Genomic DNA, 14,917 nt, shown 5'->3' on the forward strand with positions numbered 1-14,917 from the left:
CTTGATTTCTGTCCTTTAGAAAGAATGACTAGATTTAATGACATTTGCTTCAGCAAGTCCTCAAATAGCAAAGATGATAGATGCCTGAACAGTCTGCTTTGAGATGTTACAGGAAGGGATCCTGTTCCCCAAATTTCTTCTACCAAATTGGAGGACAGGAGTATCTGATATTCCACTATTAAACTCCACCATTTTAGGGCAGTGAAGGAGAGGTAAATCTTGTTTATCATCATAGAGATCTTCTCTTTCTCATTTGTGATCAATAGGCCTCAACTATAAACTACAAATCAAAATGTAGCCATTTTCAGAAAAATCAGTAAACTGAGTAAATTCCAGTAAACTCAGAAGTTTTGAGAAATGAGGCCAAATTGTCATCCTATTGAATAAGCCCGTTCTAAACTTTAAAAAATGTGTATGTGTTTGTCACCTTCTCACCCTTTCTTGTGAGTTTGAAGACGTTTCTCCTCTGTTTCTCCTCCTCTATTTTGACACTGAAGAGTATGTGGCAGGCAGATTTGGCCAGGATGACTCCACTGGATTTGCTGCTTTTAATCTTGACAAGAGTTATGAAGAGAACGTCACCATCTCTATGTTTGTTCGAACACATCGACCATCAGGCTTACTTCTAGCTTTGGAAAACAAGACTTACCAATACATCCGTGTTTGGCTAGAGCATGGCCGATTAGCAATGCTTCATCCAGGTTCTTCCAAGTTAGTAGCAAAATTCGTTCTTAGTGATGGTAATGTACACTTGGTATCTTTGAAAATCCAGCCAAATAAAATTGAGCTATATCAGTCTTCACAAAACCTAGGATTTATTTCTGCCCCTACATGGAAAATCCAAAAAGGAGATGTCATCTACATCGGTGGCCTGCCTGAGAGATCACAGACCGAAGCTAAAGGTGGCTTCTTTAAAGGCTGTATCCAAGATATAAGATTCAACAACCAAAATCTGGAATTCTTCCCAAATTCGATAAGCAATGCATCCCACAATCCAATTCTTGTCAATGTGACCCAAGGCTGTTCTGGAGACAACATGTGCAAGGTAGGATTATTCATACCAATTATGTCTATGTTGTATATTAAACTTGTTTTATTAAATAATTTATTATAACCACTCTTTGCATGTGAAGATGATATTATTGACTCCCCCCTAGCCATAGCATAATGCTTCATCAATGTTTTTCCAGCAAGACTGGGGGATTTATTTATATGAAGCCATAAAATAACGGCCTTGATCTTGCTGGCACCATGGTCTATTTAACCATCCAAGATGACTCTAGCAACATGCTTCTACGGCCACGACAACCAAATTACCTAAGAATAATAATATTTTAATTCCCAAACTCTTAATGGCATCCCAGGTGTTTAACTGAATTGACTCATTTTGGAAAAGATCATCATATCATTTACATTAAATGCCCAATTACTGTTGTTTTAAACTTCTCTTAAGTCAAGGACAACAAAAAAACCTGAGGGGCAGGGATGCCTGCCTTCAGCCAAGGGCATGATCCTGGAGTCCTGGGATCAAGTCCCATGTCGGGCACCCTGCATGGAGCCTGCTTCTCCCTCTGCCTGTGTCTCTGTCTCTGTCTCTCTCTGTGTGTGTCTCTCATGAATAAGTAAATAAAAAAAAAAAAAAAAAAACCTGAGGGGCAACTTTCTTCTGGTATTTGGATTTGAAACTCTCTGAAATATACTTTCCCAAAGCCTATGCTTTACTTTATGTATTTCGTATGCTCTTCCAAAAGCGATTTAAATTTGTGAATTTGTCTGCTCTGCATGACCTTTCAAAGGAAACACATTTATATCTGTTGAACGTTTATTGAGCTCTGACTATATTGCCACGCACTGGGCTTGCCTCTAAACGTGCAAAAATGAATCATTTTCACATTACTATAGGAGCACTTCCCATGTGCCGGGCACTATTTTACATAGACGAGTCCATTTAATTCTGTTGCAGGACTGCTGTGTAAAATGAGCATTGTTATTACCCCACTTATGTCATTTACAGATAAGGAAACTGAAGTTTAGGAAGGCTATGTAACTAGTCTAAATCACCTCCTAACAGGGGGACTGGGATAAATACAGCCTCAGCTCTCAGAAATTCCCTTTTAAATACTTTCACTTTGGATATTTCCAAATATCCAAAGTGAAATATTTTTATATTTATTTTATTATTATTAATATTAATATTATTTTAAGAACTCAAATAATAACAATATGTGTCTGAGTGAGAGGCAGGCCCAGTGAAGAGGTCACTGTATCTGGACCCAGAGGACAGAGGTACCAAGCTTCACTATTTGCCTTTTTATTAGGATCTTGGGTAACAGGAGGGCCCTCTGCTTCCTCATTAGTAAAAACAGGAGTAAAACATCTCCCTCAGATGCTAATTGTTGTGATTGAAAGTGCCTGGTAACTTAGAAATTCCAGAGAATGTTATCATACCTTTTAAAAACCTCCTTCTGTTGTAGAAAATTGGCTTTATATGTTTTCTCTTTCTCATTTCATCTCTTTCTTTTTGTTCCTTTCTCTCTCGATTTCTCTTTTAGAAAAGAATTGGCAACGGTAGCAGTTTTATTCCATTTCTTAACCAATGGATATGAGAAGTTCAATGTGTAACTGTGTAGAAAATTAGCATTTAAAAATAACAGAGATGGGGTCTGGCCTCTACTGTTTCCATATTTAGTCGCCACTGCTGTTTATACTTTCATTTCTTTTCCACTCAGTCCAACCCCTGTCACAACGGAGGTGTGTGCTATTCCCTGTGGGATGACTTCTCATGCTCCTGCCCTGCAAACACAGCTGGGAAAGCCTGTGAGCAAGTCCAGTGGTGTGAGCTCAGCCCGTGTCCACCCGGAGCCCAGTGCCAGGGGGTGCCGCGAGGATTTGAATGTAGGTGGATTTTAAAGTTATCATCCATCCAATTAAGTTGGATCTTTCAGTTCCATAAGGCAACTCAGAAAAAAAAAGAGACAAAACTTGCTTCCCAAAGGAAGGACTCAACTAATTTAATAAATCTAATCTAATAATAATAATAATAATAATGATAATAATATCCATATTGGCTTCATGCCTCCTCCTGCCCCTAGATTTCTTGGGGGTGAGGATGGGGAATGGAAATCAGAGCAAAACCTAGGTCTTTGATGATTTAAAGCTAATTTCTGAAGAAATTAACCAAGTAATATTTGGCTTTCCTTTCCTCATTGGGAGTACAGAGTAAAGTCCTAGTGTGAGCTCACGGCCTTTTGTTGACTGTGAAGCCTCAGGCAGTTCACACAATTTCTGTAACCTAAAAGTTTCTCTGTAAAATGGGGATAAAACATCTACTTGACAGGTAGATTAAAAAAAATTGTGTATATGTGATGATTTTATAACCGTAAGTATACAAAGTCAAACACATTGGGCATTGTTGTTTTCTGAATATTTTCCTCAATCTGTAAAGTATCCTTGCTCATCTTCAGGACTAAAGGCCCCAGTTTTCCAAATCTTAACAAATTTGGATTCTATATTCACCATGTTGACATGTCTGCACACTAACCACACTATTACAAACATTTCCTCCCCTCCTACTTCGAATAACACAGTCTGATCATAACAAATCTTCGTGTTTGCACTGAATTCTAATCTTACCCCCCCACACCTTTATTTGAAGATTTTGCTTCTAAAATTTTTCTCTCACTCTTCAGCACCATTAACTTTTCCACCAGTGTATGAACACACTGCCAAATTTCCTCATTACAAAAAATTTCCTTTGACCCCCCTCCCCCCGTAACCCCACCGGCTACCATCCCATTTTTTGTTTCTGAAAGCGCACACACACTGAAAGACTGTGACAAATCCTCTAAAGGGTTGTCCTCAATTTGCCTCTGATATCTTGCTCCTCACATTCTTCTATCCCATTCCATCAGGGCCCTCACACTCCAGCTCTGTCTTGTACTTGCTCAACTCCAAGCTTGGGCATGTTGCCTTCATCACTTCACTCGGGTTCCAACCCAAATGTCCTCTTACCTGGCTTTATTTTTTTCTTCGTATCTCTTAGGATTCCTTTCTGTTTCGTTGTATATGTATTTGTTTACTTGTTCATCATCCCTTGCTTCACTAAAGTTAGATTTCAAAAGGGAAGGAAATCTCCTATTTGGCTTCTCACATTACTCTCAGCACTTAGTGCCGAACGTATAGGAGGTTGTCAATAAATATTTGTCAAGTGAATAAAGTAACATCATTTTTCTTCAAATTAACTCAATATTTTCACTTCACTTTTCCAAACGTTAAGTGATCTATATCACCTTGGAAAACATTGCACTAAAATAATGGAGTGGAACCAGAGGATAGGATAAACTCAGGTTTATTTCAACAACATTCTGTTGAGACTGAGCTGTGGTGACTGGGGAAAAAAATATATATTTACTTTTCTGTTTCTATATTTTCAAAACGTATTGAAAGGATGTATGAAATGTGTTGTACTATATATGTACTTTGGAAAATTTTTTTGAGAATACATACACTTTTATTTTCATATTTTAGACATATATACTATATTACAGTACAGGATGATAGTATATATATATATATATATATATATATATATATAGTACATAAAGCACAATGAGTTGGCATAAAGAATTCAATTTGATTTCTAATATGGCACCAACTTTTAAATGCAAGCTTCCCATTGTTCTACCTCCAAACTACATGTTCAAAATAATTTGTTTCATTGTTCATCTTTTGATAAAAATCCAAAAGTTCTAAAGTTCTTAGTCCCGTTATGTTCTACAAAAGGATTTAAATCGTTTGGAATATTTTCACAGGGGAAAAAAAGAATAGGGTTTCTAAAAACATTTGCAGGCCAAGAACCATACCCCCGGTACACATTGGTCTTCAGTATATATGTAAAGCACTTTAGGATTTGTATATCCTGCATCAGAGAGAAGTTAAGTGAATCTTCACTGCGCTTGCATTCTCACTACAGAAAGAGTAGGAAGTTTGCCATGGATCTCCCAAAATGTCTCAATAACATTTTTTTAAAGTATAACTTACCTTAATGAAGGAAAAAAAAGTAAATCAATAGGAGGGGTGAATTTTACTAATTGACAGGCGTGAACCCTAGAACACATTTTTGCTATTTTGCATAATTTTAATTTCATGTGATCTTATGACCCTATGGTATTTTCTTTCAAGTAAGATATGTTGAGAAGATTACATCTAATAGAATAACATAGTCTTGAGGATATAGCTCATGCATCACTCTGAGTTTGCCTTTAGGGTGTTCTATCAGAAAACCAAGACTTAAAAATTGAGAATTCACCTTATATACAGGTGTGTTTGTAAGATAAAGTTCCCCGAAGAAAAGATGAAATACAAAAAAAAAAAAAAAGAAAGAAAGAAAAGATGAAATACAAATATTGTTATGTGTATTGTGATTTTTCCCCGGATGAGAAGTGATTTCAGTGTGCTCAGCAGTGTTAGTAAAATGAACTTATTTAGCATTATAGACCATATTTGTCCTTTTGGAGTTGGGGAGAGCGAATGAGATTTGTTTTTTTAGCATTTATTTAAAAGCATGGAATAGACACTTGTTGCTCCTTTCCTCCCTAATCCCAACCCCAAACTCGGTGGAAAAAACACAATAGTCAAAAGCAATAAAAATCAAGTGAAATTTTAATCCAAATAACACATTTGGATTGTACACTTGAATAATACACTTGAATTTTTCTCCTACAGTAGCTTCTAATCATTATTTCACTTTCCAGAATTAAGAACGACAGAGTTATTTTTACAGATTATTTATTTAGTAATATTTACCTACTATATGTCTGGCAATGTTCTAGGCATTTGAGAGGTGGTAATAATCTAAACAGAGAAAGTCCCTGATCTCATAAATCTCATGTTATAGTGCAGAAAGACAGTCGAAGAACAAGTAGGCAAATGAACAACATAATTTCAAATAGTTATACATGCTATGAAGAAAATAAAGCGGGGTAATGGAAGAGAGAGTGGCTACAGGGAAGAAACTATTTTAACTGGGAGAGTCGGGGAAACCTTCTCGGAGGAGGTGACATTTGAGCACATTAGACTGAGAAAGAGCCATGTGTGAGAAGATCTGGGGAAAGAATACTCCAAGGATAATTAGCAGCAAGTAAAAGGCCTGATTTGGGAACAAGTTTTATGTCCTCAAAGAATGGCAAGAAGTTAAAAAAAAAAAAAAAAAGAATGGCAAGAAGTTTTTGCAGCTGTAGCATGTGAATAAGGAAGAGGGTGATAGTAAGTAGAACTGAAGAGTTAACCAAGGGTCAGATCACAGAGACTTTTACAAGCCATGTTTAGGATTTAGGATTTTTCTCTCTCTCTTTTTAAAATATTTTATTTATTTATTCATGAGAGACACACACAGAGAGGCAGAGACACAGGCAGAGGGAGGACCAGGCTCCCTGCGAGGAGCACGATGTGGGACTCGATTCCAGGGCCCTGGGATCACGACCTGAGCCAAAGGCAGATGCTCAACTGCTGAGGCACCCAGGAGCTCCAAGGATTTAGGATTTCTTTCTAGATGTGATGGTAACCAATGGTGGTCTTGAGCTAAGGAGTGGTTGTTATATTGATCTGCCGAGTGACAGAAGAGACACTAAGAACTAAAATAATCTATATGATAAGAGTTTATTGGGTGTGGTGCCCAATGATTGAGGCAAAGACAGCATTTTAAAGTCAATTTTTACGGAAAAGTGCAAGAAAGTGAGAATAGAGGATTGACCACTACATTAAGTAACCTCAACTACATTGAGGTCATTGTGACCTTGGTGAAGGGATTGGCACAAAAGGCTGAGTGGCATGTATTACAAGGAAAATAAGATGAGAAAGTGGAGACAATGAGAAGATAAAACTATTTGGAGAAGTTGTGGCATGAAAGGGAATAGAGAATTAAGGAAGCAGTGGGGTGAGGGGGAGCTGAGTTGTGCTTTTGGGTGTTTTTATTTTCTCAGATCGAAGCAGTTACAGTATATTTGTATGCAGATGGGAAACAACCAAAAGGGAGGGGAAATGATGTTGTGCAGAGTTGCTTGGCGGGGGAAAGCCCCACACGTCTGATGTCACACGTGCTGTGAATGTGGAAGTTCTGTGGGAAGAAAGGACACCCAGCCAGGAGGTGGAGAACTGGATTTTCTCTACTCAAGTGGACAATCGTAGCTTTTTTTCAACACCTGTACTGATGATCACTTTTAGTCGTGTATCGGGTCCCCTTTATTTTCACCTTTTTAAGACATTGTTTCTACATGTAACCTCTTTTCAGTGGAAAAGAAATGTGTGGTTTAGGTTTTGGTATCAGGCCATGCAGGTTTGGTATTCTGGTCTTATTATTTATTAACCATATGACTGTGAAAAAAATCACTAAACTTTCGTGAGTCTCAATTTCTCCTTTTATAAAAATGGGGATGATCATAGTAATAATAATAAAATCATGCTCCAGAATTCGGTATTGGAAATAATATAAGAAGAACTAGCACAGTGCCTAATACATATCAAACAATCGATACATGCTGATCATTAATAGTCATAAAGGTAATGAAGCAACATTATAGATGGCATAAAGTTGCTGATTGGTGTTGTCTTCTCTCTTTAGGTATTGCAAATGCTGTTTTTAATGCACAAAGCAGTGAAATATTATTCAGAAGCAATGGGAATATTACCAGAGAACTCACCAATATCACATTTGGTTTCAGAACAAGAGATGCAAATGTGATCATACTGCACGCGAAGAAGGAGCCTGAATTTCTTAACATTAGCATTCGAGATTCCAGATTATTATTTCAACTGCAAAGTGGCAACAGTTTTTATATGCTGAGTCTGACAAGTTTGCAGTCAGTGAACGATGGCATATGGCACCAAGTGACTCTTTCCATGACAGACCCACTGGCCCAGGCCTCCAGGTGGCAAATGGAAGTGGACAACCAAGCACCTTCTGTGACCAGTGCAGTTGCCACTGGGAGCCTCAACTTCCTGAAGGATAATACAGACATTTATGTGGGTGACCGAGCTATTGACAATACCCAGGGCCTGAAAGGGTGTCTAAGTACAATAGAAATCAGTGGCATTTATCTTTCTTACTTTAATGTTCATGGTTTCACTAATAAACCCCAGGAAGAACAGTTTCTCAAAATCTCTATGAATTCAGTGGTTAGCGGCTGTTTGCAGTTGAATGCCTGCAACTCCAGCCCCTGTTTGCATGGAGGAAATTGTGAAGACATCTACAGCTCTTATCACTGCTCGTGTCCCTTGGGATGGTCAGGGACACACTGTGAACTCAACATCGATGAATGCTTTTCAAACCCCTGTATCCATGGCAACTGCTCCGACAGAGTTGCGGCCTATCGCTGCAGGTGTGAGCCTGGATACACCGGTGTGAACTGTGAAACGGATATAGACAATTGCCAGAATCACCAGTGTGCAAACGGAGCCACCTGCATCAGCGACCCCAGCGGCTATTCTTGCCACTGTTCGGGAAATTTCACAGGAAAATTTTGCAGGTGAGCATGAAGTTCATCTAAGGCTTGGCCAGTGGAGCTGGACTCCACATTTTCTCATCGACTAGGAAAGCTCTCTCAGCTATGCCTCTGTAGGCTGTGCTGGACGGGAGTGACATGGGTCCCTTCCACCACAGTGTGGTCCTGTAGACCAGACATGGTGGGATGTTCTACAAGGAAGAATGGGAGTGCTTTGACCGGACTTCAAGCAGAATGCTTTCTCAGATGTCTTTGTTAGAATATGTCGCATGCCCCAGAGTTTCACAGCTTTAAGGCCTCAAGAAACAAATATTTTTTACAATAAATGCAAAAGCTTGGTTTTCTTTTCTTTCCTTTTTTCTTTCTTTTTTTTTTTTTTGATTTATTTATTTTTAGAGAGAGAGAGTGAGTGGGGAGAGGAGCCAAGGGAGAGGGAGAGAGAGAATCCCAAGCAGACTCCCCACTGAGTGCAAAGCCTGAAGCAGGGCTCGATCTCAAGGCCCTGAGATCGTGATTTGAGCTGAAATCAAAAGTCAAATGCTTAACCAACTGAGGCACCCAGGTGCCCCCAAAAGCTTGGTTTTCATATTGTTCAAAGAAGCATGACTTCTACCCCTAAAACAATGCCCTTGGCTATTTCAGGCATGTAAACCTTATAAAATCTGGAAAAGGCTGTGCTAAATTATAATCTCGTGAAGATGAAATTATGACTCTCATGTAAACGAACATGTTTTGTTGTTTTTATTAGTCATCAATTAATGAAGAAATGAATAAGGTATAAAAACCCGGTCAAAGGATAACCTAATTACTTATATATATGCATATATAATAATTAGATATATTTTTATTATCCACATAAATGTATATAAATAGAGATGAGGAAATGAAGTCACTAATACATGCAAAACTATTTAATCTTTTACAGGGCAGTACAATTAATATTTGAAACTGTCTTTTCTACCGTGTGACAATCAATTCTACCCCCACAGACAAATTCACTTACATTTCAATGAGCAGGATCCATTCGTATTAATGTCATTTTCTACCACTTACAGAGTTGTAAAATAGTGAAGAAAATCTAAGGCATACACACTATAAAATCAAACAGTCCTAGAGTGTCTTTGATATAACACCCAATATTCTGTTGAAAGAATACTCAGTAATATCTTTTGCCCATTTCGACATATTTCCCAATTTTTTCTAACACGACTGGAGCAGTGTTTTAATTCTAGTAATGACCTCCATCTCGTGTTACGTAAGCAGAAATAAGAATCAATATTTTCCTACTAAGTCACATGGCTTCGATGTTTCCACATAAGTAGAATTCATTATTTTATAACTTATACTACTTTTAACTTCACTAAACAATTGAGTCATTATGGGGAGGTGAGAGGATTATTAATAACAAGTAATACATTCCCAGACTTTGGCCAGAACACCTGGAGTGGGTTGGCAGCCTGTAGACATAACACTAACTCAGAGGTGGAGCTCTAATGGGATGAATCTCCCAGCAGACATAACATGTAGTCATACGTATAAGAAAATGTATTTATCTCGATAACATTTATTGTTGTTCAGAACCTGTGAAGCCAAGGCCCAATATGAGGTGCTACGTGTTGACATTTCAGTTGTACGTCGCTTTCCGTGAGTTAAAACAGACTCATTTTGCCAACAAACTGCCTGTTTAAAAGCAAAAGACATCCAGGATCAAAATTAATAGTATTGCCACGGTGACTTTGGGCAAGTAAAGTAAACATACATGCCCCAGGAACTATTTCTCCAGCATTTTTTTTCCTGCCTAATTCATCAAAGTCAAGCGCTCAAAGATTAAAGTTCTCAAAAGTACCCTCCTAATGAGATTCAAAAATTGTTTATTAAACCTAAGACGTATACAAAGCTTACATTTGCATTGCTAATTGACCTCTTTCAAAGCTGGTTGACATTTTTGGTTCTTTTGAAAAGTCCTTAGGATAGTTTCCTTTTAAAGTCGAATTGATTAGCTCTTATGGGAAGAGACACACTTACCGTCCTCTAGGCTAGTTTCTCCACGTTAGCTGCAGCACACACAACTGGACAAAATTAAATTCCTCTTATATTTCCTGGACATTAATTATGCATCAGACACCATGCCCAGTGGGTCAAAGGACCTGAACAACACCCTTAAAATCTCTCGTAATCAGTCCCTTCACACCCCTGGCACTTGCCTTTGCAGTCAAGTTCTGCTTAGCTTCTAACGATTTGTTCTGCCTTTTATAAGGATTCCTTAATGATACGCCCAGCTTTGTTGTTATACCAAAGAGCCACACTCTTGGATTCACACACAGTTGTCACTGAGGGCTGTATAGACTCCTCCTGGACAGCACTTGGCCTGCATTCCGCTAAGCTATGAATCATTAGGAAGGGGACAGCAAGTGTTGGCAGGGCAACAGGAGTTCAGCTCTGAAAGCCTAGAGAAATCACAGGAGTGCTTGGGTACCAGAGTGTGGTCCTTGCTTTCCTGGCCTTTATAGAGCTGCAATTTTCCGTGGCCCGTGTTGATTTATTAGCAAGGCAGCAGCAAACCCAGCTCTCGCAAGTTTCTTCCCAACCCTAAATTTATTGCCACCTCATGGCACAGATCTTATCTCACCAATGGAAACTGTGGAAATGGAAGATATGTAGCCGAGCTTGTTACCGCGCCCCCCAGCAGGAGCTGTCTACTGAGCGAAAGGGGTCGTGCATAACCTAGCCTGAGTACTTGATTAGTTTGGCATTGACTGCATAGACAGACTTTTCCAAAAAAGTTTTCTTGAATGAAATGATCAAGATGAACAGCTGTGGCTGTTGCCTTTCTCTCTCCAGACACACCAGATTATCCTCGACAGTCTGTGGGAACGAGAAGACGAACCTCACTTGCTACAACGGAGGCAACTGCTCAGAGTCCCAGGGTGAATTAAAGTGTCTGTGCCGGCCAGGTTTTACTGGGGAGCGGTGAGTCAACATTAGCACTTTCTAGAGAAGAAAAGTCTGGGCTGAACAACAGTGGGATTACTCAAAGTTGATTTCCCCTCCGATTTTTCATCTCTGTTCCCATAGGAAAATCCATGCTGACATACAGGTCCTACCAGAGTCAAACAAGAAAAGAGAAGGGAAAAAAAAAATCACAATTTAGGTCAAAACAAAGAACACTTTATTAGCCAAGACTTCAAATAGGAAAAGATGTCTTTGAAACAACGTAAAATGTGATATTTTTCTTTCTGATAAGTATTTCTGGATTCATGTTTCTAATACATGATGCAAATAGAGTTGCTGGGGAAGCAAAATAAAATATACCTAAAAGATTGCCTCACAGAATTATCTAGAGCCCTGAAAGTAGATATGCCTTATCCATGTGAGTCTCTCTTTCCCAGAGACTCTTCAGCTAATACAGGGATTGTTGATGCGGAGTTGGCCGATGGCTTCAGACAATGGCTGAAAATGCAGGCAAATTCGGATATGTACTTGACTGGCTGAAGGTGAGGGCAAAGATTTAAAAAGAGAAAAAAAGGATATACTCCACAGCTTTTATCAGCTTCTCAAAAGGATCAATGACCCCCCTAATGATTATAAACCAAGGCTCTATCTGAGCTCTTATATATCTCTATATAAACAGATAATAAACAATTAACCATTTGTTGAGCACGGTCATGCATCTTATAAATATCCTCTCTAATTGTTATTAATGCCACTTTGCATTTGCATAAACTGACGCTGAGGGGTCAAGGTACAGGTCAGGTGTCAATCCAGATGTGAGCTGCAGGGAGGCCCAGCAGCCTTCACAGCCTGGGCTCCTCTCCTGGATATGCTGACAGAAATGAATAAGCCTTTGCTTGCAGCAGTTAGAAGAAAGTGGGAACCGTGCTCCTTCCTCTCCTAGGCCTTCCGCCACAAGATAAGGATCTTGGAGCAAACTCCCTGCAATGAACGAATGAGATAAATGAAAATACAGAGCATCCAACAGAGAGAGTTTGACTGAATTAAATTTTCCCAGAAAGGTAGTTAATTAAATAATGGGTGTATTTGTGCTGACAAACCCCTGACAACTGCAGTTTGGATTCATTTGAATTTTCCCTTTTCCAGCTGGCTCCTCTGACCCTATGCAGATCCAGCTCTTTTGCCATTTTCACAATGTAGGCCATCTCGGGGAGACTTGCCTTTTACCCTTTCAAGGTTCAATGACAAACCCAGCTCTTGCCTTCACAGCCTTTCAGTGCTTTGGCTCCAAGAGGCACATGCAGACCCAGACGGAGCGTGTACGTGCCGGGAAGCTCATAGCCCTGGATCATATTTTCCCATGCAACATATTGTTAACCCAGAGACCATGCAGCTGGCCTCAAACTCTATATGCCTCCGAAATAGCGCAAATATTTCCTTGTCCTAAATATTCCCTCGACCAGCTCTTCCAGTGTTTTAAAGTGCGGATTATTTCCTGCCTATGTCACAGCTGAATGCTTACTGTCACATTAATGCTCAATGGCACACCGCATAGACTCATCCAAAGCCTTGGATTATTTTTCTCTGCTATCCACACATTATCCCCATTTCAAACAAACATTTCCTTTCCTCCAACATTTGTTTAAAAGAATAATCTTGCACTTAAATGCAAATTATTTCTTTGAAATGTGCTAAGAAAAGGAACTCCAAGTTTTCCTTCCTCTCCCGGGGACTCTTTTCATCTAGATCAACTTCTCTGCTGCAAATGGATTTCTAAAAGAGTGAACACATGGTCAATAGATTCTGTGCTTTCAAAGTCCTTAATGTTAATGGACTTATTTATTCTGATTTTTGATGTATTAATTTTGATCTCTAATGAAAGCTCTGATAATGTTTATAATGAATGTTTGTGTGTGGTACACTGTTTAATTCAAGAGAGGAAGAGATAAGAAATGGAGAAAGAATAGCCAGAGGGAGACTGGAAAATACTAGACCATCTCCCAAGGCTTAGGGGAATGTGACTTCTGTAACATCCAAAATATTGAAAAGCTGTCTTCCGGCAAATTGCCTCCTCTTCTGTCTGGCTAAACCCCCAACTTTATAGTGTCATCCTGGCAGGTTGCAAATGATGGATGGTGTGAACACTGGCCCACCCAGGACAAAAAGTGCTTGGCAGGCTCTCGCAAGTTGTCAGGTTTTGCTCAGATCTAATCGGAGAGGCCTCCTTCCAGTCCAGAAGCCTGAGCCAAAAAAGGAAAACAAAATGTCTCAGCTATGCTTGGTATCCAGCAGGATAAGGAGCTGTTTTTCTGGGAAGAAATCTTTTTCTCCTTTATACCTTGGGTTGACCCTCCCCACCCACCCCCTCATTCCTCTTCACTTTGAGCCTAGTGATTAGTTGATACCCTATGCATGCAAGTTTTTACCTTTTGGAAGGTGAGAAATGAAAAACTGTTTACATTATGCTTTGACATCATAAGCTGCTCTTTAGGGATTCTTGAAGCTAACATTTTATATGAATTTCCCATAGTAAAAGGGATGCCACAGTTACGGCTCTATCGTGAGGCCTAACAGTGCTTGGTTTTTAGCCTACCGTTGAGTGCTAAATACATACCTACTGAATGATTGAATGAAAGAGCCTGGTGAGTTAATTGGTAAATATACAGGAAAAAAGCTGTTGGCCGAAGACCAAGTGAAAGATGACAGTGTCCCAGGGAAGAAGAAAATTTTGATATACCTTAGAATTGATATCACTTGTTTGGGAAAAATTCAGCTTTTGAAAGTCATTCTTTTTTTTTTTTTTTTAAGAATTTATTTATTTGAAGGAGAGAGTGTGCACAAGCAGGGGGAGGGGCAGAGGCAGAGAGAGAAGCAGACTCCCCGCTGAGCAGGGAGCCCGATGGGGGGCTCGATCCCAGGACTCTTAGGCAGACGCTTAACCGACTGAGTCACCCAGGTGCCCCTTGGCTTTTGCAAGTCATTCTACTTGAATATTGAAAATTGAAAATTTTTTCCTTAAAGATTTTATTTATTTGTTCATGAGAAACAGAGGGAGGGAGGGAGGGGGGCCGAGCCCCAGGCCGAGGGAGAGGCCGGGCGGGTGGATCCCGGGCCCCAGGTCACGGCCTGGCGCAGGGACGCGGAGAGGACGGTCTGCCGCGGGCTGGTGCGCAGAGGCCGAGGCCCCGCGTGTGCTTCTCCTCCAGGTGCGACGAGGCGGCGGACGAGTGTGCGTCGGCTCCGTGTGCGCACGGCGGCCTGTGCCGGGGCCGGGGCCTGGGCCGCGGGTTCCAGTGCGTGTGCCCCGCGGCCTTCGCGGGCGAGCGCTGCGAGGTGCACGTAAGCGGGGGTCGGGGCGTGTGCCCTGGGGCTCGGGGCCTCCCCTCCGGCCTCTGCGCCGGGCGGGGGGCGGGGCGGGGGGTGGGGTAGAGGGTGGAGGGGGGTGCGGGGGAGGGGGTGGGGGGATG

At 40.4% G+C, this 14,917-nt stretch overlaps 1 protein-coding gene across 4 annotated transcripts in view; it reads left to right on the forward strand.

The window, feature by feature from the left end:
• CRB1 (crumbs cell polarity complex component 1) overlaps positions 1-14,917 on the forward strand; it is a 205,176-nt gene that overhangs the window by 159,088 nt on the left and 31,171 nt on the right. For 3 of the 4 annotated variants that reach the window (XM_025987296.2, XM_072733412.1, XM_072733414.1), the window contains 5 exons: positions 498-1,045; positions 2,730-2,895; positions 7,619-8,522; positions 11,340-11,468; positions 14,657-14,789. In XM_025987296.2, the coding sequence (XP_025843081.2) occupies positions 498-1,045; positions 2,730-2,895; positions 7,619-8,522; positions 11,340-11,468; positions 14,657-14,789 (1,880 nt within the window). The remainder of the gene's footprint in view (positions 1-497; positions 1,046-2,729; positions 2,896-7,618; positions 8,523-11,339; positions 11,469-14,656; positions 14,790-14,917) is intronic. The other variant, XM_072733413.1, reaches the window with a different exon arrangement.

This window comes from Vulpes vulpes, chromosome 13, assembly GCF_048418805.1.
Source record: "Vulpes vulpes isolate BD-2025 chromosome 13, VulVul3, whole genome shotgun sequence".
In the NCBI taxonomy this organism is placed as follows: domain Eukaryota; kingdom Metazoa; phylum Chordata; class Mammalia; order Carnivora; family Canidae; genus Vulpes; species Vulpes vulpes.